At 38.8% G+C, this 25,759-nt stretch overlaps 1 protein-coding gene across 3 annotated transcripts; it reads left to right on the forward strand.

Moving 5' to 3' along the window:
- The first annotated feature begins 794 nt into the window (after positions 1-794).
- On the forward strand, positions 795-25,545 carry ist1 (IST1 factor associated with ESCRT-III). 3 transcript variants are annotated; one of them, XM_052028297.1, is made up of 10 exons: positions 795-901; positions 4,282-4,395; positions 4,664-4,844; positions 13,193-13,280; positions 15,191-15,274; positions 16,233-16,343; positions 17,240-17,413; positions 20,546-20,659; positions 23,119-23,170; positions 23,282-25,545. In XM_052028297.1, exons 2-10 carry the CDS (start codon positions 4,308-4,310, stop codon positions 23,503-23,505), a joined length of 1,116 nt encoding a protein of 371 aa, XP_051884257.1. In that variant the 5' UTR covers positions 795-901; positions 4,282-4,307; the 3' UTR covers positions 23,506-25,545. The 3 variants fall into 3 exon arrangements, with proteins under 3 accessions (XP_051884257.1, XP_051884258.1, XP_051884259.1); XM_052028298.1 differs by lacking the exon at positions 13,193-13,280 and adding an exon at positions 13,344-13,431; XM_052028299.1 differs by lacking the exon at positions 795-901 and adding an exon at positions 1,039-1,199.
- The last annotated feature ends 214 nt before the right edge of the window (positions 25,546-25,759 follow it).

The raw sequence follows: 25,759 nt of genomic DNA on the forward strand, positions 1-25,759 counted from the left end.
CATTCAAAATCTTTCTGTTCTCATTCACGCAGTGGTTTAGTTGGTTGATCTGGTCTTTAGAGCTCTGATCTTAGATCAGCTTGAGTGTTATGTATGCTGTGTTATTTTGGACCAAGAAGACAAGCAACAGGATTGTCAGCAGCTCCACAAGAAGGGACAATCACTGGCACAATGGGTGTTCAAAGGATGTTTAAAAGGCATTTCGACAGGTGCATGGATAGGAAGAGTTTAGAGGATATGGGCCAAACGCGGGTGAATGGGACTAGCTTAGATGGGAATCTTGGTCGGCATGGACTAGTTGGGCCGAAGGGCCTGTTTCCGTGCTGTATTACTCTGCAATAAACTTTCTAAATATTTTAGACCTGGCAGTGTTTGTCAACTTCAAGGACTTCACTTTAGCAATATTCAGCTGCTGTACAATCACAAGATGTTTAAGTGCGAGTGCACAAGCATTCTGGGCACCTGTTGCAGTGCACAAGTTCCCCATCCCTTGCAGCAGACTTATGGATATGTACCCGGAGGCAAAGCCTACCAGGTGTTACTGGTGCCTCTGGAAAACCACACTGTAGCTTCGAGGTAGGAAGGTAAAGAGTGGATGCAGAAGTGCGGGTATTATTTGGTCTGCTGCATCACATTTCAGGCAATTTCTCCCACCAGACCCATTCAATGCTCTCATGCGACAACGTTTGCTCTATCCTAGGTTTACAAAAAAACGTAATCTCCACAAACCCCAGCTGATCTTTAACTGCTGGTTCCCTAGCAACACCAGCCCTCCGCGATTTTATACGGTCACGGGATCCCATACGCAATTTCCGTTGAGTTCACTCGTGTCAGCTGATAGGTGACGTCAGCGGGAGTTTGGCCAGCGGCAGTGGGGACGTTGAGCCGCCGGGACGGACAGGTGAGGGAGGGAGTCGGGGGCAGGGAGGGGGGGAGGGAGTGCGGGCAGGGGTCTCACTGCCCACGAACGAGTCTCCCCTGACCGGAGGAGAAGGGCACCGAGCCTCGGTAGCGCAGTCTCAACGATTTTACTGACTGCGGTTTGTTTATGTTCCTGTACTCACTTCCGTGTTTCGATACTTCCATGGCTTCTGAGGCCTAGAACCCGAAACTCGAGGAGGCCTGTCGCTTTTGTGTAAAGTTTGAACATCACACCTTCGGTATTTCTCCCTCCCAGGATGAGTGGTAATCTTACGAGAGTAAGCAGTCCAACTCTGAAACTTGGTTTGGTGATTGTCCGGATCGAGCTTGAGAAACTTCCCACCCTTTCGTTAGAGAAAAGGATTGTGGTTGAAATAGGAGTTTTAAGTTGAGGTTACTTCGCAAAATCATGTACTAAATTTACGTGGGTAAATTTTTAACAGTTGTCAGCTTCATGTAAGGTGGCTCGTCTGGGTCTTTCGTCAAGGTTTCTGCTCCCATTTCCAGAGACAGCGCTAAATAAAGTTTGGCACTGTCCATAGAACAATACAGCACAATACAGGCCCTTCGGCCCACCATGTTGTGCCGCCCTTCAATCCACACCTAAGACTATCTAACCCCTTCCTCCCACATAGCCCTCTATCTTAAATTCCTCCATATGCTTATCTAACAATCTCTTGAACTTGTCCAATGTACCAGCCTCCACCACCACCCCAGGCAGCACATTCCATGCACCAACCACTCTCTGGGTGAAAAACCTCCCTCTGACATCTCCCTTGAACTTCTCACCCATCACCTTAAAGCCATGTCCTCTTGTTTTGAGCATTGGTGCCCTGGGAAAGAGGTGCTGGCTGTCCACTCTATCTATTCCTCTCAATATCTTGTATACCTCTATCGTGTCTCCCTTCATCATCCTCCTCTCCAATGAGAACAGCCCTAGCTCCTTTAGTCTCTCCTCATAGTCCATACTCTCTAATCCAGGCAGCATCCTGGTAAATCTCCTCTGCACCCTTTCCAGTGCCTCCACATCCTTCCTATAATGAGGTGACCAGAACTGGATGCAGTACTCTAAGTGTGGCCCAACCAGAGTTTTGTAAAGCTGCATCGTCACTTCGCGGCTCTTAAACTCGATCTCCCGACTTATGAAAGCTAACATCCCATAAGCTTTCTTAACTAGTCTTTCAGATGAGATGCAAAGTTAAGTGCATTGTAGATGGGGGTAAAGCCCATGTTGTGAGGAACAGTACTTCATTGGCTATCCAGGTGTGTTTTCAGCTCTTGGTACTCACTATTGAATTCAGCATTATGATATGTCCTGTCTTCCCAATTATATTTTTGTTATAACATGCCAGTTGTAATGCAAAGTCACCAATCTGTAATGTTAGCAAGCTTTCACCTTCTCTTAGATGATACCACCAGCATCTTTGTTATCTGCATTCTTTTGGTTCCCATTCTATCACTGACATTCCTTTATTCTCTTCACCCCCACCCCCACCCTTCCTCCCTCCCCCACCACTTGTCCTCAACTTAAAACTTTCCCAGTTCTAATGGAAAGTCTTGGACTTGAAACATTAACATCTATGGATGTTTCCAGTTAGCTGATCTGCTGGCTATTCCAGCATTCTGTTTTGTATTTCAAGTTTCCAGCATCTGCATTTTTAAAAATTTTTAGGTTACCAGAAAGATGCTGTGCTCAAACTTTTCTTTTGTAATAGTTAAATTCATATTGTGATTATGAAGTGGGCCAGCTGAGAGAAACAGCTATTTCTTCTGGTATAGAGTTTAGTGGTCAGGAGTCATCTACTTAAATTTGTCAATGAGGAGAGAATTTAAAAAAAATCTCTTCACCAGCAAAGTTGCTGAGGAAAAAGTAACAAGGACATGCAGTTTTCCTTTCTGATAATGCAGATTATTATTTGAAGAATGTATTCTGCAGGCACCTAACATTACGTATGTCCGCTGTGCCACATGGAACAGTTCACACTGGGCATTCATGTGGTGCTGTGGGCCTCCATAAGCAGAAATTGCCTTGTGTATCTGATAGTTCTTTGTGGTTTATTTGATAGACTGATACCTCATTATATTCTTCACAGGGTTTGTATGGCAAGCACTGTTACCACTATTTATATGGACAGAATTAATTGATAAGTAGTTTGACAAAATTGAGTAGCATAGGCTTTGCTGTTGTTTCCTTTACCACTTGCCATGGGCTCAGTCTGGTAGAACTGTCCTTCAGAGATTGGCCACTGGTATGTCATATACCTTACTTCACTCTGTAATTCCAAGGAATTTAAATTATGTTGTACTAATTTATTGGTTGATGATGTTAGAGACTGAATTACTGGATTACATCTAGCTGAAAATTTCCATGACCTTGGTTGACTTCAGACAATGAGATTATTAAAAACATTGTACCCCACTACTGGTCCATTGTGCTGCTCAGACAGGATTTTAGCTGTAATTATTATTGGCAACAATAGTAGTTAAAATAATGCAGTCAGTAGCACAGAAGGCAATGAAATTGTTGAATGAATGACCAGAGTTAATATTTGAAATAATGGAGTTGTTAGCGTTTAACAATAGGTGAGACAGTTGGTTGAAATAAAGATGGATAGAAAGATGAGGGGAAAAATGGATACACATATGATTAAAAGTACAGGTCTTTCCCAGCTTACAAATGCCCAATTTATGTATAGCCATATAAATAAGCGGAGACCAGCAGGATAGATTTGCCGACTGTGGAACTGCAGGCATCCTCTCTGTGTGGGAATTCAGTTCTGCATTTCTGACTTGTGAACAATTCACAGGAACTGAACCCTACCATCACCTGGGGAGTACTGACACCTGAATGGAAGATGCATGGTTCTCTCTCCGCCCCCCCACACATTTTGTATTTTTCTCTTGTATTGGAATTTTCTCTTGTATTGGAATTTTTGTGCTTTCAAGGTGCTTTAGAATGTGTATAAGGAAGGTGGCATATATCTTTCTTATCCAAAAATGGGTAGGATTGGTGGGAGGGTGGAGAATTTGCTGGTGTTGTGAATGTTGTTAAAGATAGATGTAGAAAATACACAAGATTGACAAGAGAACAGTGATATTCACCATGAGGTACAAAGGTAAAAATGGGTGAGCACTGTTGGGACTGGATAAAAATTAGGAATATACAATGCCTGTAGGATAGTGTTTGATTAGTTTGTCCAACAAGGAAATAGAATGAAACAACACAAGTGTTGTAACTACTTTACATTTAGTATAAATTGTTATCATAGAAATAACTCACATTGAAACTGGATGGATATAAAAACCTAGACAACTTTTTGTGACTTGGCTGTTTAAAGTTTACTCTTATCTTTTTGCTAGGTTGATTCAGTTTTAAGGATCCAGTCATGCTGCGATCAGGATTTAGACCTGAACGTTTGCGGGTGAACTTGCGACTTGTTATCAATAGGCTTAAGCTGCTGGAAAAAAAGAAAAGTAGGTGTTTTTAATTAAAAATTAATTCACAAAATTTGTCATAATTTAATAAACTTTATCTTTGTGATCCTAATACAGTTAATTGAATGTTTTATATACTTGGTGGAGCTGGAGTATCAAGACCTTTGACTTGCTGCATAATGATCCAGCTCTTTAACACTGTATTGTGTGCCTCAGTTACATAATATATAAAATATTAAATGTTGTGCAAAATATTGCATTCTTTAAGAACATTGCTCAATTTGATATTGTTTAATTACTCTCGCAGCTGAATTAGCTCAAAAAGCCAGGAAGGAAATTGCAGATTATCTTGCAGCTGGAAAGGATGAACGGGCTCGAATCCGTGTTGAGCATATCATTCGAGAGGACTACTTGGTGGAAGCCATGGAAATTCTGGAGCTGTACTGTGATTTGTTGCTTGCACGATTTGGCATGATCCAATCAATGAAGTATGTAAACATGACACTTATTATTGTCTTAGACTTGTATACACGTCATGTGTTTGTTCTGTTGTTCTTAATTGTCATAAATATCTAACCAGCAAAATCTTAATCTGTTCTATAAATGAGAAATTTAAGTTTACAAAGCCAGCAGAGAGAATTTTCTCTTGGGAAACAGAAAAATGATGGCAGCTTTAAATTTGTAACCAAGATATTTTGTTGGTAAGACAAAATAACAAGCTTCTGCCCATCTGTGTCCCCTGGTTATCACATCAACCATTGTAGTGAACACTTTCTCTTTGATCATGGTTTTGTCCACCTCCATTAAACCCCCCTCAGCTGCCTTTGTCCAAATCCCAGCTGCTTCAGTTTAACCTTTTTAGTTGAAATCCATAATTTATGGATCCTTTATAGTAAATCTTTTCTGCACCCTCTTTGAGCTACTATTCTTTCTAAAGTATGGTGACCTGAATAACATTGAAATTTTCAGTGTTCACTGTCAGACTGAGAAATGGACAATAACTTCTGAAGTTTGCACAGCCATAGTTAAACTCTTTGAAAACAGAAATCTGGGAGTTGCTGTCAGTGATATCCTGCAAGCTGCTTCATGCACTATCAAAGTCCTTGCAGAAGGAAATCAAATTAAATTCGCTGACTTCAATTTTTTAAAAATTTTATTAAGAGCGTGGTAACAGGCCCTTCCAGCCCAACAAGTCCGCACTGCCCATTTTAAATCCAAATTGACCTACCTGTACGTCTTTTAGAATGTGGGAGGAAACCGGAGCACCCGGAGGAAACCCACGCAGACACGGGAGAACATACAAACTCCTTACAGACAGTGACGGGAATCGAACCCCGATCGCTGGGGCTGTAATAGCGTCGCGCTAACCACTACGCTTTCATGCATCATGCTTGCTCTAGTAAAGCCTGAATAAGTTGCACTTTATTGAATGTGGTGTAACTGAGTTTTTAGAGAATAAAAAAATAACTGCACAATATAAACGGAAACTTGTTGCCAGACCTGCTGAGTTTTCCCAACATCTGTGGAAAGAGAAACAGTTAACATGTCAGGTCTGGATCCTTCATCAGAATTCTTTTATTTGAAATATCATGAAATTGAAATAATTAAGGTTATTGAAATCATTTGATTTTGTATATTTCACGTTTCTGCTTAATGTCACGAACCAGCAACAAAAGAAACACACTGAGCATGATTCAGTGTTAAAAACTATTTTATTAATTACTACTTATGATAATACGTAAAATAAAAGTAAAAATGTTAGTATGTTAGAATTCAAAAATGTTAAACCTCGAACGTTAACCCCAAAACTAAACTCTTCGTGTGTGTGTGTGTGGCAAAGTCCAAAACTCCCAGGTCCGGAATGGTTCTTAAAGTTCAGTTCCGCAAGCCATAAGGTGAAACATGAGCAAGGGCTTCTTCAACAACCACCGTTGTCTGAAGATAAGACGTAGACGTAGAGAAACATAGAGAGAGTAAATACGAAATCCAAATGTTCCAGGATGGAACCCAAACGACACTTCAGTGTTTACTCGGTAGTGACTTCCTCACCCCGAAAAGCATCCGAACTGTGGTCGTCCACACATAAATACCTGTTTCCTTCTACAGGTCCGCAACAAAGTGAACTCCACCGGATTACTTCCAACTTCCGTACATGGATTTCTATGGCAAACAGTTATTGTTTCTCATCCATCGATAGAGAAAACAAGCAGGCTGGTGTCTCTCTCCCTTCTCTCTCTCTCCTTCTTCTTCTGAGTTCTTCAACAACGTCATTACGTCCTTTATCTTCTATTGACGTAAGCACGCCCCACACACACATACACACACACTCTCTATCTTAAAGGGACTTTCACTGAGTCCGTAACACCTCCCACCTAAAAAAAAATTTTCCCAAGAAAATTTTAACCGCGCATACAGTTAGTAATTTTAATAATTATCATGCTACACAACTACAGACTATCAGATTAATACAGATACATGTTTCCCATTTAACATCAGGAAAGACAATCAGCAATCACATTATCTTTGCCTTTAATGTGAGTTATCATGAGATCAAACTCTTGCAAAATTAAACTCCAGTTTAACAGCCTTCTGTTCTTATTTTTGACTCGGCTCAGAAACACCAATGGGTTATGATCTGTATATACAGTCAATGGTTTCTGAGCAGTGCAAACATATACACTGAAATGTTGCAAGGCTAAAACAAGCGACAGTAATTCTTTCTCTATGGTGGAATAATTCTTTTGATGCTCATTAAATTTCTTTGAAAAGTAAGCTACAGGATGGTCAATATCATCAAGGTCACCCTTCTGCAACAACACAACTCCTGCAGCTTCATCACTGGCATCTACTGCTAATGAAAATGGCTTTTCAAAGTCAGGTGTTTTGAGCACAGGATGGTAGCATAAAATGGCTTTCAGCTTCTCAAATGCTTCTTGACAAGAATCTGTCCAAACAAACTTTACTCCCTTCTTCAGAAGATTAGTTAGGGGAAGAGCATTATCAGCAAAATTTTTACAAAATTTTCGATAATATCCAACCATTCCCAAAAATCTTCTAACAGTCCTCGTACCTGTGGGAATAGGGAACTCAGATATTGCTTGAACTTTTGCCTGAACAGGAGCTTGCTTGCCTTGACCTACAACATAACCAAGATACGTCACAGTGGCATGGCCAAATTCACTTTTAGCCAAGTTAACTGTAAGGTTAGCCTTGGAAAGTCTTTCAAACAACCTTTCTAACGCAGATATGTGATCTTCCCAAGTATCATTCCCAGTCACTAAGTCGTCATTGTAGGCATCTGTATGTTTTAACCCATGAATCACTAAATTAATCATTCTTTGAAATGTTGCCGGAGCATTTTTCATTCCAAATGGCAAAACATTGTATTCATACAATCCAGAAGGGGTTACAAAGGCTGAAATCTCCCTTCCTCTATCTGTTAATGGAACACACCAGTACCATTTTAATAGGTCAATCTTTGTAAGAAATTTTGCCTTTCCCACTCTATCTATGCAATCATCCACCCTAGGAATAGGGTAAGCATCTGACTTTGTTACAGCATTCACTTTCCTGTAATCTGTGCAAAATCTAACAGTTCCATCAGGTTTAGGTACAATAACACAGGGCGAACTCCAATTTGAAGTAGAATGTCTAATAATATCATTTTCCAACATGTATTTTAGTTCCTGATCAACAAGTTTACTTTTTTCCACATTCATTCGATATGGGTGTTGTTTGATTGGTTTTGCATCCCCAACATCAACATCATGGGTAATTATCGATGTTCTGTTTGGAACATCTGGGAACAGATTTTTAAATTTTAAAATTAATTCTCTCATCTGTTGTTTTTGTGAAACTTGTAAATGGTCCAACTTCGTTTCAAGGTTCTCCAGGATATTTTGGTTTTTTAGTTTCGATGGAACAATATTTGGTCTAAATTGGCCTTCCTCAACATCAACATCAGGCATTCTAGAAACAACCTTTACATCATCCACCAAGGCCACAACTGAATCCCTCTCATAATAAGGTTTTAGCATGTTTACATGACAGAGTTGTGTTTTCTTGCGTCTATCTGGTGTTTTGATTATATATGTTAAATCAGTCACTCGAGATTCAATAACATAGGGTCCAGAAAAACGAGATTGCAAGGGATTATTTTGGCTAGGGAAAAATACCAACACCTTTTGCCCCACTGCGAATGTCCTAGGCCGAGCACGTCTATCAAAATATGTCTTCATTCTTATCTGGCTGGTTTTCAAATTCTCTCTCGCTAGCTGGCAGACTCTCCAACCGAGTTTTAAATTTTTGGACATAGTCCAACAGACTCAAGTGCACTTCCTCATTAACCCATTGCTCTTTCAACAACTCCAAAGGTCCTCTCACCCTATGTCCAAATACAAGCTCAAACGGACTAAATCCTATTGACTCCTGGATTGATTCTCTAACGGCAAACAAAAGTAAATGGATACCTTCGTCCCAATCCTTTGTGTTTTCAAAGCAATAAGTCTTCAGCATATTTTTGAGAGTAGAATGAAATCTCTCCAGAGCTCCTTGAGATTCTGGGTGATATGCAGATGATACAATCTGCTTTGTTCCCAGCTCATAGACTATTTGTTGAAAAAAATTTGACATAAAATTACTACCTTGATCAGATTGGATTTCTTTTGGCAAACCAAACAAGGTAAAAAATTTTAAAAGAGCCTTTGACACCGTCTTGGCCTTAATATTTGAAAGGGGTATTGCCTCTGGAAATCTAGAAGTGGCACACATAATGGTTAACAAATACTGATTTCCAGTCTTAGACTTTGGTAAGGGGCCAACACAGTCCACAATCACCTTCGAAAAGGGCTCACCAAAAGCAGGAATTGGTTTCAATGGAGCCACAGGGGGTTTTTGATTTGGTTTACCTACCATCTGACATGTGTGACAGGTTCGACAAAACATCACCACATCTTTTCTCAAACCAGGCCAATAGAATTGTTTCAAGATCTTCCCTACAGTTTTATTCACCCCAAAATGACCACCCAAAGGCATACTGTGGGCCAGGTTTAAAATTTCATCCCTATAAACCTTTGGAACAACAACCTGATGAATAACTTCCCATTCCTCAGTAACAGGAACATGAGGAGGTCTCCATTTCCTCATTAACACTCCATTTTTGACATAATATCCACTTGGCACTTTTTCAATCTCCTCACATGAGAGTGCTTTTTCTTTCAATTCTGTCAACTCAGGGTCCTTTGTCTGTTCCACCATAAAATCCTTCCTCGACAAAGACAAATCTTTAAATTCAGGCTCACTACAAGGATGTTGATCCTCCAGTGAAGACAGAAAAGTCTCAGATAAGGCATCATAATTTTCTTCCTGTTTAGGACTGTCACAAGGAACCACATCAGACTGCACCGGACTGTCTGTTTTGGCTAATTCTCTAGCTCTAGCTCGAGTCACCGCACATGATGGGTAAACATCTGGATCATTCTCAGACTCATCAATCCTTGGTTTGGTCGTTAACCGTACCACAGGAACAATTTCTCCATCTGCAAGGTCATTTCCCAATAACAAAGAAACTCCTTCCACTGGCAACCTAGGTCTTATCCCTACCTCGACTGGTCCTTCTACGAACTTTGACTTTAAAATCACCCTGTGTAAAGGGACAGATATGGTGTCATCTGTAATGCCTCGTATTAGATTTACCTCACCAGTGTCACTTTCTTCATCAAAATTTAAAACGCTGTCCAGCAAGAGAGATTGACTAGCCCCAGTATCTCTAAGAATTTTCACTGGCACCTGGGGTGACTCATTATTCAGTGAAACAAAACCCTCTGATACATAAGAACGGAATTCCTTTCTCACCTCCTCCAACTTTTCCGCTTTTACCTCTTGCAAGGACTGATCTTTAACAACGTCTCCTAAACCTTTTTGATTTTTAATTGCCTGAAAGCAAGCATTGGGCACAGCTTCCTTCCTTTTCTTCAAAAGGGCACAATTGGATATCACATGGCCAGGTTTCCTACAGTAATAACAAGTACGCTCAACAGGTTTCTCCAGCCCTGGCTTCTTTTCATCCTTTCCTTTTTGATTACCTCCCAATTTAATCTCCGGTTTACCTGGATTGTCCTTGTAACTCTTTTGAAAGGTTTTAGGTTGTCTCCATTTTGATTTATGGGTTAAAGCATAATCATCTGCCAACCTAGCAGTTTCTTGTAAAGTTTCCACTGCCTTTTCATTTAAATATGTTGTTAATTCAGCTGGAACACATCTTTTAAAGTCCTCCACTAATATCAATTCTTTCAATTTATCAAAATCCCCATCTACATTTTTAGCCATGTACCATCGTTCAAAACATATTCTCTTTCCATTGGCAAATTCCATATAAGTCTGATCTGCAGATTTCCTCAAGTCTCTAAATTTTTGTCTATAAGCTTCAGGTACCAATTCATAGGCCTTCAATATAGCTTGTTTTACCTTGGTATAATCAGCTGCATCCTCAGCAGACAAAGCAGAATAAGCTTTTTGAGCTTTACCTTTAATCACACTCTGTACCATAAGAGCCCATCCTTTCTTTGGCCAGTTTGAACTCTCAGCAACCTTTTCAAAATGTTGGAACTACTGATCAACCTGATCTTCCTCAAACGGAGGGACTAATCGAACCTCCCTGCTGGCTGAAAAACCATCATCAGAATCAGATTCCAAACTCTTTCGCTTCATTTGTAACTCATGCTGCCTCTGTTTTTCCTTCTCCTCACTATCCAGCTCCATCCTCTTCAATTCCATCTGCTTCATTGCTAGATCAGCCTCTATCTTCATCTGAGTTATCTTTTGTTCAGTCTCTAATTTCTTTTGTTCGGTCTCTAATCTCTTTTCCTCTTGTTCAGCCTCTATCTTTAACTGGGTTTGCTCTCGTTCAGCCTCTATCTTTGCCAGCTGCACCTGTGCCTCAGAAATTGCTATTTCACTGCCAGGAAACTGTTTTAACACTTCCTTCTCAAACACCTTCTTTTCCACATAATGGCCAGCTATCAGTCTCTGAATATCTGCCTTTCTCATAGACTGCTTTACTTCTGTAGGGTTTAACCTTGTAGCAATCTTTATCAGATCATCCTTTTTCGCCACCTCCAATCCCTTTTGGGTTGGTGACTCCAAAAATGCCTTAATATCCATTGCTGCTGGTTTCCACACACACAAGCCAATTAAAAAGAATTTATCAGACCTCCCTCAAAAATCTTTGGATTGGATCCCGGACGAATCTCGTTAACCTTGGGAACTATCCCGGACGAGCCCCCAATTTTGTCACGAACCAGCAACAAAAGAAACACACTGAGCATGATTCAGTGTTAAAAACTATTTTATTAATTACTACTTATGATAATACATAAAATAAAAGTAAAATTAGAATTCAAAAAATGTTAAACCTCGAAGGTTAACCCCAAAACTAAACTCTTCGTGTGTGTTTGTGTGGCAAAGTCCAAAACTCCCAGGTCCGGAATGGTTCTTAAAGTTCAGTTCCACAAGCCATAAGGTGAAACATGAGCAAGGGCTTCTTCAACAACCACCGTTGTCTGAAGATAAGATGTAGACGTAGAGAAACATAGAGAGAGTAAATACGAAATCCAAATGTTCCATGATGGAACCCAAACGACACTTCAGTGTTTACTCGGTAGTGACTTCCTCACCCCGAAAAGCATCCGAACCGTGGTCGTCCACACATAAATACCTGTTTCCTTCTACAGGTCCGCAACAAAGTGAACTCCACCGGATTACTTCCAACTTCCATACATGGATTGGCAAACACAGTTATTGTTTCTCATCCATCGATAGAGAAAACAAGCAGGCTGGTGTCTCTCTCCCTTCTCTCTCTCTCCTTCTTCTTCTGAGTTCTTCAACAACGTCATTACGTCCTTTATCTTCTATTGACGTAAGCACGTCCCACACACACATACACACACACTCTCTATCTTAAAGGGACTTTCACTGAGTCCATAACATTAAGCATGCTCTAATTATATTTTTGCCCTTTGATTAAGCTTTTCCAAAAAATAGTTTCCCACTTCCTATTCTGTTGTCCATGAGAATTTTCCAAATATTCATATTCGGCATGCCTGATATCATTACTGTTGCTGCATTTTCTGTAACTTAGGCTAGAGTGAAATTAGAAGCTAGAAGAAGAGAAATCTGTGCCACAGAAATGTTTTTGATTTCAATGGCAAGCATTTTGCTGCTGACTGCAAAATCCATGCCATCCTGTTCATAATCACCTTAAATAGACTCAAGACAGTGCTCATCAATTATCTTTTGATCTAACTATTGACTATTCTTTGGATAGGGGTGTACAGGGGGGAAGGAGAAATTAAATTGGATGAGCTTTCTATGGCAAACTCGGTAACCTAATATTTTAGTTAGATTATTACTAACAATTAAGTAATCAGTCTGCACTAGTAATGGCACCTGAAAGGTCAATTGTCAAATACATGGGATTCTTGTTCTGATATTCCCATATTCTTGCAACCTGATGTCCCAGTGTATAACATTGCAGGTTGTTTAAGAATTTCCATTATAACTCCCTATGGTTATTCCACGTATACCAGTTCATATGTAGTGTGAAAGTAGGTCCTAAGCATTCCCTTTGCTCACTGGATTTGAGAAGAGTGTGTGTTTCATTGGACTGACAGATAAGTGTAGGTTTCTCAGTAGTTGGATTGACTTTACTTATGTTCTGGCATGTAGATGAAAAAAGCTGTTGAAGCACTAACTAGCTGAACTGGAGGGCCCATTGCAAATGTTGCATGATATTTTCTTTTATTTGTAATCTACATTTTCTTCTTATGTGTGTGTTTAGAGAACTTGACACAGGTCTCAGTGAGTCAATATCCACTCTGATTTGGGCTGCCCCACGGCTACAGACTGAAGTAGTTGAACTCAGAGCTGTAAGTATTACTTCGCCTTGTGGATTACAGATTCACAATCTCCATCTACCCCCTTTCATTCAGGGAACTGGACGCAGGTCTGGCAGAGGCAGTCTCAACACTAATCTGGGCTGCCCCAAGGTTGCCATCAGAAGTAATAGAGTTGAAAATAGTAAGTAGCAGTGAATGGAGATAGTGCAGCTATAGTTTAGTCCTGTGTATTTGCGTGTACTCTACATGCCTGAGTTTGAAGTGAAATATTTGTATTGCTAGATTTGTGAGTCTTAATTTCTTTAGTTTTACTATTGTTTTGCTTTTTAAATTTGTAGGTTTAAGGCTTGATTGATGTCAGCTTGTCTAGATTAATGTATTAGCAAATACAACTCAGTTGCATGCAGCTTTTACTTCTCATTTTTAAGCTTGTGTAGAAAGCATTAAGCTCTGTACATTCCGTTATATTTTCCACGTTACATTATTCTTTGAGTGCTCAGATTCTAATCCATGCTAACCTTTTCGATGGTTTATTACACAGTTTAAGAACTAATTTGATTTCAGGTTTGTCTGGAAGTGAAGTGCAAGAGAGGTCTACAAGAATAGCTTAAATAATTTTGTCTTCCATTGTGACTCATTGTTTAGTGGGAACATAGGTGAGGGTTTAGTTAGAATTCTGGTGCTGATCCTGGTGAGTGAGGCATGGTGTTAAGTAATAGAGTCAGAGAGATACAGCATGGAAACAGGCTCTTCAGCCCACTAATTCTGTGCAAACCATCAACAACCCGTTTACATTAATCCTACAATGCCATCATTTCCCCCCAGATTCTACCACTCATATTAGGGACATATCTACCTTCATATTAGGGACAATTTACAGTGGCCAATTAACCTACCAACCTGCATGTCTTTATGATGTGGGAGGAAATCAGGAGCACCCAAAGGAAACCCATGCAGTCACGGGGAAAATGCAAACTCCATACAGAGCACCTGAGGTCAGGATTGAACCTGGGTCTCTGGTGCTGTGACGTAGCTGCTCTACTAGTGGCACCACTGTGCCAACCAATGCAGAATAGGTACATGCAGAGTAAACTGAGTAGCTACTGTCTTTATGGCAGTGGAATACGAATTAATGGATGAATAATATCTCTTAACATATCTCATTCACTTCTAAGTTCAATGTATTAATTGTCTGAACTTCAGGGTTTTGTTTTCTGACTGGAAGTAGACAGATGTTTCTTAAAGGTTGCCACAAGATTCATGTCAAGTTAAATTCTAGATTTGAAGAGTAGAGTTCAGGCTTAGAGAACAGGCTGTGTCTTTTGTTTTCAAATAGTACACCAGGGTTTCTACTTGTGTTGATAATTTACTATATTAATTGTCAGCCCAAAATCACTACCCAAAAATTTGAGATACAGAATTTATGTGGGGTGAAAAACCTAAATAAATAAATATTTATTTTTCTCAACTCACAATTTTTGGTGCATGTGCAGATGATGTGGCTTTGTATTGTGGAAAATTTTGATACGTAATGTTTTCTAGGAAATCAAACCCCCCCCACCCCTCCCGTCGCCTGCATTGATGCTCAATGGTTAAGGTCCTTTTTCCATAGAGGAAGTGGTAGTGTGATCATTATATTTCAATGAAGAAACTTAGGAGTAATAAAGGAATTTACACTTATGTACTATTTGAATTCATACTTTGTACTCTTTAATTTATCTTCACTGTGGGAACGTCAGTTGATCTACCAGTGTGAATTAATAATGTTTTCTTCAAAGTTATGATATAAAATCATATTTTACAAAAGTATTCGTGGTTCAAAATGAAAACAACTGCTGTTCCATTTGCTTCTTGATCTGTGGTGTCCAGGACATTTCATTTTCCTGCTTTTCTGGAGCTAGGGTTCACAGTAATATTTCATAATCTTTTTTTTCTTGTAGGTTTCAGATCAGCTCTGTGCCAAATACAGCAAGGAGTATGGAAAACTTTGCAGAACAAACCAAATAGGGACTGTGAACGAGAGGGTAAATGCAGTCTAATTTCCTTTTAAAATATTTCATTATTGTAAAAAGGGTGTCTAAAAAGCATTAACCTCTCAAAATTAATGGTATCTGAATGTTATGGGAAGAAAAGAGAGACTATTTGTATAGTGCCTTTCATGACCTTGAAACCTTCCGGTGCTTGGCACCCAGTGAACTAATTTGGAATTGATTGGTTGTTGACGCAATATAGGAAAACCAATTTACTTTCAGCAACAACCTAAAAACAGTAATGCCCTAATGACCATATAATCAGTTTTTAATGACCAGGATGTTATCCCTGAATTCTCCCACTGTTCAGTGTTGGGCACTGAGACCTTTAAAGTCCGCTCGAAGGAGCACCTGAATATACCACCCCATGTAACAGAAGGGAACTCCAACAAAGCAGCTCTTGCTTAGCATTGTACTAGAATGCTAAGTCCTCTCTAGAATGTATTCAGTCACCTTTGTTGACAATCTCAAAAATGAGATGCAATTAAATTAAGCCAGTATGAATTCATAGTCGTGCAGAATGGAAACAGGCTCTTCGGCCCCACTAGTCCATGCTGACCAAGATTCTCATCTAAGCAAGTCCCATTTGCTCGCATTTGGCTCCTATCCCTCTAAAGCTTTCCTATCCATGCACCCGTCCAAATACCTTTTAAATGTTGTTAATGTACCTGCCTCAACTACTTCCTCTGGTAGTTAATTCCACATACTGACCACCCTCTTGGTGGAAAAAGTTGCCCCTCAGGTTTCTATTAAATCTCTCCCCTCACCTTAAACCTGTGGCCTCTAGTTCTTGATTCCCCAACCAATCTGTTTATAGTTAAATTATTTGATGAATAATAACCAATTTCTGTCTGGAGTTATTTGTTCCTCATTTGCTGTGATTGTTGTTTGGAATTTCTATGCCTTGATTCTGTTTGCATGGCTTACTGATATCAACTCCATTCCCTTTCAGCTCATGCTCAAGTTAAGTGTTGAAGCACCACCTAAAATTCTAGTGGAGAGATACTTAATTGAGATAGCAAAGAACTACAATGTTCCGTATGAGCCTGATTCTGTTGTCATGGTATGTATATCTAAAGTTCATCTGGCAAATGCTGTGTCTTGTAAAACATACAGGCTGTCCCCCAGATAGTGAATGGGTTCCATTTTTACAGACATCCTTTTGTCTGTAAGTTGGAAAATACAAAAATAACTTGATATGGTAACCATATCTCCTCAGTATTGTAATGAATAGTAAAAAAAAGTGCATGACTGATAAGAAAGAACAATTAGTAAGAGTGGAGAGAGAGAAAAGTAGTTCTGCCATCTGTAGGAATGAATGTATGTACGTATGTTGGACTTCTGAATTTAATAATGTTACAGGAGCTTTTTCATATGAAGGGGTGTCCATAAATTGGGCATTCTTAACCTGAGGATGGCCTGTAATCAGAAATGAAACTTCAACTTGGATTCATCCAGTTGATTAACAATCACAAGGGTAAATCATCTGTGTCGTTTAGTTTATTTTTGAATCAGGGTGAACCTTTCAATTGTTTATTCTCTGTTACCATAATATTTTGTGTGGCACACAGTGCCTTCACCAGCAGATTATCACCATGGCAATCCTGACCTAATCCTATCAGAGAGATTACCCTTTACATTGACCATTCCTCCCCTACATTCTCTTTTCTGTTTTCCGGTTCTGAAGAAGAGTCTTTGACCTGAAACATTAACTCTTATTTCTCTTTCCATAGATGCTGCCTAACAGGTTGAGTGTTTCCAGCATTTTGTTTTCATTTTTAATCCACTTGACTGATATCATTCAGTTATTCCTGATATTAAGTGCACCAGTATAACAAATTATAGTATGTACATGTTTCTTCTGGGGCACATACTCTTAAAATTGGTAGGGTTTTAGAGTGCTACATTGAATGAAATTGTATTACTGATTCATCAATTAAAGAGCTTTTTCATTTCAAGGGTGAAGCTCCAGTAGGGGTGGAAGCAGATTTGATTGATGTTGATAATGGAGATAAGAAAGGTGGACCTGGTGAAGGTGGTGGTGGAGGATTTACAGCACCCACTGCAGGCTTTATGCCAATGGTAATGCCTACACCATCTGTACCATTCTCATACCCTCAGAGAAAAGGACCTGTAAGTATTTTATTTTTACCAGTGAATATGTCGGATTGTAATTCCTCCTTTTAAATTTCTGCAATAGTGCATACAGTGCATTAATATATCAGCTATAATGAAACCAACTTCAGAGATATGATCAGACAGAAGATGGATAATGAAACGGGAGACTTTAAAGATGGAGGGGGGAGAAATGGGCATTTAAGGAGGAATTTTCTAGATAGATAGCATGACCATCAATTGTGAAGAAAGAGGGAGAGATATTCATAAAAGATGAGGCAATGAAAACTTTAAACAAATGAATGACGATTATTAACAGTGTGGGTCAGAAAAACAAATCTTATTGTGGGCTAGGATATTCAGCAGCAGAGTTTTGGATGAGATGAAGTAAAGGATAATACACTGCCCAGGGAAGCATTGGTTTTGATTTTGATCATTCAAGTATGGAGCATAAATTGAATCCTATTGTGTCTTTGTGATTCTAAACCAATTTAAGTTGTGTTCTCATGATAAAGTCATCACATGTTTGGAATGGATTATAAAGAACCCAAAGGTTAGTTGAATATTAACAATAACTATATTGGATTACAATTTGTAAAGATTTTCTTCAAATGCATCTGGTAGTCTGAATATTCTGGAGCTTTAGTTTTGAAGTGTAAGCTTCAGAATTAATGAATCATTACTGCCTCATAAATGATGCCCTTTCCACAGTCGGGAGCTTTTTGTTCTTTCACTTAGGCTGAGCCAGGTTTTGTAGTTGTAAATCTTGGCATATAGTTTTGATTTGACTCTTAGCATGAAATTAAGTGCTTTATCTTTGTATCTACTAAGTATAGTAAAATATTTCATTGATCAGTGTTTCTCAGTTGGTAACTAATGAAGGCCAATCATCTGACATATTAGAATTTTAATTTCTATTGAATTAATGCGTCAGTTACTTAAGCTGACAACTTGATAAATGTGATCAGATTGAAATTCCTGAATTTCCAACTTGCTTACCTTGTATCCTGGACATTGTACAGGGACAAATATGCCATTAATTCCCAGTCCCTCTGACATTGAGAATGAATTAGATGAGCAAGAAATTAATTGAAATAGGTCTAATCTCTCCAATTAAATCTGTGTGTGCCACAGTTCTTGTAAAAAAAAAATTGCAAGGTAATCAAGGTATATACAGTAATGATTTTAAATGAGCATTATCCAATTCTACTGAAAGTATCTGAAATGTGTATTATAGAATATTTATCAAGTGTATCTTGCATTTCCCATGCTTTTTTAAATTCTGAGTTAGAGCTATAGGATTGAAGATGCACATAACAAGTTTTGTGGATGGTGTGGAAAAATGATGCTCTTGCCAAGGTAGTTTTGAAGTATAGTTAGTGTTGAATTATTAAAGCCATGTTATTTCATTCATTTTTGGGATTGAGGTGTGGCTGGCAAGTTCAATGGTTATCATTCCTTCCATATTTGGCTTGGTGGTGAGCTGCCTCCATCAACCTCTGCAGTTCTTTTGGTGAAGATACTCCAACAGTGCTGTTACAGAGGAGGTTTCAGGATTTAGACCCAGAATTGACAGTGAAGGACCAGTGACATATTTCGAATTGAGGATGGTGTTTGACTTGGAGAGGAACCTGCATGGATGGTTTTTCCTATGCACCACCTGCTCCGTCATCTTTGTACTGCCATTACTTACAGTACACACTGCAGCCACTGTATGGTGGTGATGGAGGGAATGAATGTTTAGTGTGATTGATGCAGTGCCTTTCAAGTGGGCTGCTTTGTCCTGGATCGTGTCAAGCTTTCTGGGAGTTGGTTCTGCACTCATCCAGGCAAATGAAGAGTATTCCATCGCACTCCTGATGTTCCATGCAGATGGTGGAAGTGCCTTAGATTGTGAGGAATTTTTCTTCTTGGAATACTCAGCCTCTGATCTGCTCCAGTAGCCATGTTATTGTGATTAGTCCAGTTAAGTTTCTGGTCAATAGTGATTATATGTTTTAAGACTTGCACTTGTTGAAGCAGATTATTACCTGGCACTTTTGTTGGGCCAGTGGTACTTGCAACTTATCAATCAATGCCTGCAAGCGTGGGCTGCTTCATTTGCTGAGGAGCTGCATGTGGAATTGAACATTCTGCAATCTCAGTCTGATCTAATGGTGGAAGGAGAGTAATTTGTTAGTCTTGGACACAGCCCCGACGTGATGTCCTGGGCTGGGATGGTTGACCTCCAACCACCATGATTGTATTTTTTGTGTAAAGTACGACTCCAACCACTGGAGTGCTTTCCCATTGACTTTAGTTTAACCTTAGTGCCACAATGTTGCTTTGATGTCAAATGCAGTCACTCACGTCTTGCCTTTGGAATTCAGCTTTGGTCTGTAGTTGGATCAAAGCTATGATTAAATCTGGAGTGGAATAGTCCTGGTGAAATCTAAATCGGGCATCTCTGAATATGTTGTTGGTGAATAAGTGATGTTTGACTGCACCATTACTGACAGCTTCCATGACTTTACTGATTGAACACAGACTAACTGGTTAGTAATTAGCTAGCTTGGATGTACCTTGCTTTTTGTGAACAGGACATATCTGGGCAATTTTCCACTTTGATGGGTAGATACCATTGTTGTAACTATTCTGGAACAGCTTGGTTAAATGTGCAGCTACTTCTAAAATATACTGCTGGTTTTGTCTGTTCCTTGGCCTCTGATCTATCCAGTGCATTTAGCCATTTAATGAAGTAAACCAAATTTGCTGGATACTGGCTTGATAAGGATGGGAAGCCTGGGAGAAAGTGGAGACAGATCATCTATTCAGCACTTCTGGCTGAACATAGTTGTCAATGCCTCAGCTCTTTCTTCAGCACACTCGTGCTAGGCTCTGCTGTAGTTGAAAAGGGGGGTTTTCTTGGCATCTCTTCTTCCTCTCGTCTGTATACTTGCCCACCATTATTAATGACTAGTTGTTACAGAACTGCAGCGCTTTGATCTGCTCCATTGGCTGTGAGATTGCTTAGTTCTGTCCACTGTTTTTTGGAATTCTATTTGAACTGGTGCAGACATAAAAAGTTGGTCTTATGGAAGCCAACAGCAGTAGGTTGTGTTGGCAGTGGGTGCTTAGCATTTGGTTGAATCCTCATTTTGTTTCTTCTAGGATAATTTTAATGGTTTTCCAGTCGACACGTATCAGCCATTCAACAGCTTCCAACCACCAAACATTGGAGGTAATCCACCTCCAATACCAACACAGCCACCAACATATGAATCTGTAAGTTGCTGAGGTTCTTTTCCAAGAGCAGACCCAAGTCTGGACAATGGGGAGAGTGGATATTCAGGAAAGATGTTGTTTTAATTGTACTTGTGCTTTCAACCATACATTAACACTTCTAATACCATTGACCCTCATACATGGTGTTTAACTATTAATCTTGCATAATGTTATGGAGTCATTGCCCCTTCTATTGTGCTTAAGAGAAATTTAAAATGCTGATTGGCATGGCTTCATGTGGATACGTAATTTCTGATATTTTAATGGCAAATGCCCTCTCTAGTACTTCAAATTAGAGTATTCGCATATACCCATAAAAGAATCATTTCACTAATCAGATTGCTTTGTTTTCTGCAGGCGTCATTAAGCAAAATGGTGGATTTTTTTTCATGTACAAATCAAAAGTAATATTTGTAGATTTATTTCATGGATATGTATAATGTTTAGTAAAGTCTGGATTTTAAGTGCATTCAGAATGCTTAACATAATAGCAATTTATTGACTTTTTTTTGTTTTAAGAAAATTATTAGCAGTGCTTTTGTTTTCTTGGCATCTAGATTCTGTGTAAACTTGTATTTATGATGCAGATTACGGAAGTTATTTTTAGTAGTGAAACTTAATCTTGTTCAATCTGCCATTTATGGCTACATTTATATTTTTACAGCTCTTAACATCAACATTCAAAGTACTATTCCTTAACACTTAAGTAGATAGATGGTCACATGAGTGTCAGCTTTCTGCAGAAGGATGCTCTGGGAAACCAGTAGATAAACCCATAATGTTGGCAGGAGGCTAGAAACTGAACGTAAAACAGCTAAATGAAAGGGAGTTAGAGGAGGCTTGGAGTGCAGGCACTGTCATGCACTGTGGAGATGCAAGACACTGCAGATGCTGAAGGAGCAAAAAAAGGCGTGGAAAATCTCGGTGGGTGAAGTGGCATGTTTTTTGTTTTTGCTGCCATGCACCAACTAGGTGAGTTGTCTATTTTGGTGCATGGCAATTTCATATGTATGTAAATGCAGTTAAAGAAGAATGTTGGCTGGATGTTTAATGAACATTCACAACTGAAAATGTTGCCTGGCATTTGCCAATTTTGTTGAATTAATATTTTTGACAACTTGCTCTGATTCATGGCTCTTAATATGTAAACAGTTCCTAGGGTGTTTAAATAGAGGAAAAGCCTGTTAAAGTGGGTTAGGGAAGTGAGTGAAAGTTTGGTTGAAATCTATTGTTTTGAGGCTTTGGCAGGTCGGAAGGAGGATTTCACAAGGAAATTTGATGTAGTTAAAGGGTCGATTACTTAAGATGGAATTGGGAGATGGATGGGGAATAAACAATATTGAAAGATCAGAGTACTGGAAAGCATTGGACAAGAAGCAAGCCCAGAGATATTTATAGAAAGAGCAAATACATTTGTTTTGTTAACTTTGAGGAGAATACTAATGCAAAGTGTTTTGCAAGGATTATGGATGTTGCTTGAACAGAGTATGGTGCCTGGATTTTGGTAGCAGCAGCAAGCCATCTTTGCTTGCTGCTGTCCTGTGAACTTGGACCATATTTGCATTGAGTGGATCTACCAATGTGAAATGCTTGGAAAAAGCTGCCTCAATCGTAATGGCACTGTATTTGCACAATTACTCTTGGCTTAACAGGTTACAAAATAATGTTTTTGTCTGTTTCTAACATTTGGAGACATTCAAAAACATTCCAAACCATAATTAATCAATCTGTTCATAGACTCAAATCCCTCTGCCTAATAGAATTTATTGGTGTCTCATCTTTTTTTAAAAACAAAAAGAAATGGTTCTCTGCTTTTCCATTTCTTGTATTGAAGAATTGATCACGTCAGCGAACACTGGCTTCTGTCTTGGTGTTTCAGTGATTATATGGTAGATGGGAACATGTTGAGCTGTGCATGAGCTGGGTCTCAGAAGATGTGTGCTTGGAGAATGAAGGCTTTGGGATGCTATTTGCAGGTTAATTGTTGGAACTTTAATCATCTACAGCTATGCAGTTTGAGGCCAGTAACTTGTTCCTTTATCTGGATGGCCTTTGCTATCTGTTTAGAGCCATTTGTGTAGGCTTTTTGGCGAGTAGGAAGAGCCATAATGAATCAGACTGAATGGTTAGTTTAAAATGAAATGCTATGGCCCATTTACCTCAGATAATAGATTGGGAAGTATATAACAGATGATTTGGATTTGTACTTCTATCACAAAGTCTGACATAACTCTCTTGGTTTAGAATATCACCAACCACTTAATATAAGCACTGGAGCAAGAGCCTTTAGCAAATCATGCCATCTTGAAATTGATTTCTCATTCCAGAGATTTTGATGCAGACCACAACTGCTTGCTAGGCATGTACTTCCCTGTTATCACCTCACCGCATGCATTTTGGCAGTGATATTAATGTTAAAATTGACGACAAAATTACTGATAATTGATTTTGTTTCATAGATTGATGATGTTACCAGTACTGACACTCATTTGCCTTCTTCCAAGCTTCCTGGTAAGCAATAGATATATTTGGTTTAATAGTTCTTGTAATGGAAGTGTTTCTGTGATTGTCAGCAGAGGTGAAGCTACATTCCTATTATTAATTTCTGTCATTATTGTATAGGTCCTTCAGCACCAACTGCTGCACCTCGAAAGATGCTTGGACCTGCCCCTCCTGCTGCTCCTGGCCCAAGCGACTTTATTTATGATAACTCAACACTACCAGAGTTGCCCTCTGTGCCTGACACCTTACCTGCAGCATCTGTGGGTGGCACTTCTACAGCTTCAGAGGATATTGATTTTGATGATCTCTCTCGTAGATTTGAGGACTTGAAGAAAAAAACTTAACTTTCTTAATGATCTTTTAATTTTCAGATTCATTCTAAATTCACCAGTGTATATCTGCTAGAACCTGAAAGCTTTATAATGGAACCAGATGCTGTGTATGCTGGAATGTTAACACTCAAACATTTTTGGCTTTCTTTCAGTTGATGCTATACTGTACTTTCAGATATTCTATCAGGTTGCTGTTTATACTTAGGGGGGACTTACTGAACTAAATGGGTGCAATGGTTTGTTTTGGCTATGGCTTCATATTTCAGTCTATACTTGGTTGAAATCTACTCTCACTCTCACATTGAGCAGGACTGTTGGGGGCACTTGGAGACAGAACTGTACATTGCATTGACAGCTGCCAATTGAGATTGCCTTTAATGTCAAACTTGCATAAGAGAAAGCAAAATGCTTATCCTGACAAAGTAACACTTGGAAATATTCTTTTCATGTAGCTATTTATGCAGTATCTTGTACTCAAAAGAGTGGTTTCTATTTATTGGTGGGTAACCCTTGTACAATTTAGTCTAATTTAAACTTAATCTGTCATAAAGTTTCTATCACTGTCATGTTATCTCTGCCTTTTTAAAAATTAACTTAGAGAATTTTTAGCACTTTAATTATTATACTTAATATCTATGAAATAACTCTAATAGATAGCAATTGCATTTTCTGAACATAGTTTCCTTAATCAACAAAAAAATTCTAAGATATTTTCTGATTTAGGTTGCATAGATTATACTTCTGGCCATTTTAAAATTGACCTAGGTGGTCTGAGAAAACTTTTATTGCAGTAGTATGTGCTAATTTTGGATTGAGTACTGAAATCTAATGATTTGCTCACCTGTCCTATCAACAGTTATTCAAATCCCATTCTCTTTTCGTGAACCTCCTATATAGTACAAATATGCAAAACCATCAAATCATTGTTTTTACTTACCAATTAATTCCTTAATTAATACATATATTACTTTATCACTTAATGCTCTGAGAATGGACTGTTTCAGTTGTGGCCATCCCATGCTAATAGTCTGGAAAACCTACTGTGCTGCTTATCCCTCTGCCCCATCTGGGGGTGTCTAAGAATGAAATATTCAGACAGTTTTACAACAGGTTTCTCAATCTTAGTGGAGTAAACTTTGAAGTAACTCATTGTTAGGAACTTGCATCTATGGCAGTGGTGTCACTGTTACTTGGAGTTCACAGTCTTTTTTTTGTTGTTGGGAAATGTGTTATACAGCAAGATTACTGAAGACAAAATGGAGAAAATGCATTACCTTGCAGAAACTGGCTGTTGGCTCCCAGACTCTCTTGCTTACTCCTGTATTTCTCAATAATTCCACTAATCATAAGACTTGCAATTTGGTAAATGTCATTGGACATGACCTCAAAACCAGATAAATGGCATAGTCTGAGAGAGAAATGGCATGGTGTCTGTGTATTAAAGTGATAAATATTCAAGGTTGGCATGCAAATTAAAGTGTCCTGAGCTTCCTACTTCCTGCACAGTCATGCATATTCTGTTCTTTAAGTCATCAAAGTATTACTAATGCAACAAACTCATCCTTTACATTAGTTTGAAATGATTGTTTAACTTGTATATTTTCTCTTCCAACTGGAATGGTTTCTCATAACTGCCAATAGAATTGGATGAAGCAGCAATATTAATGAACTCTGATTTTCCAGAGTTAATTTAAGCATGCATGCATCACTGATTGATGTCATAATGTGTACAAGGCCTGGATGCTGTAAAATAGCCTTCAAACAGTGAGTAGCTAACCAGTAGTCAGGTGGCAGGCTCACTTATTTACCATCTACTGTTGAGTGGAAGTACTGAATAGATAAAAATAAATCATTGTAACAGCTCCTTTAATAAGTGCTCATTATTTTCTCTTCGTAATGTGTTAATTTGTTTTTCTGTATCCTGATTATTCATGATAAATGATGCTTTGAAGGCCTTATTAGTCTCTAACTTTACAAAAATGTGTAGATGGTGTACATTATTCTGTTTATTATGTTTAAACATTACTAAATAAAACAAATATAAAAAGCTGATGTTGGTTGTAATTGTTAAGTTGGTTGTATTTAAGACTGCACATTTTCCAGTTCCAAGTGAACACTTGTAGAATTACAACTCAAGCTATATTTAAATTGGACAGTGGCATTACCTACATGTGCTTTGGATAACACCTATCATCTGCCCTCTGGTTTCAGATCTAAGGGTGTGTTAAAATTTCTTGTGTCAGATTTCATTGGCAGTGATGGTGGA

This window comes from Pristis pectinata, chromosome 13 (genome assembly GCF_009764475.1).
Source record: "Pristis pectinata isolate sPriPec2 chromosome 13, sPriPec2.1.pri, whole genome shotgun sequence".
NCBI classification, from domain to species: Eukaryota; Metazoa; Chordata; class Chondrichthyes; order Rhinopristiformes; family Pristidae; genus Pristis; species Pristis pectinata.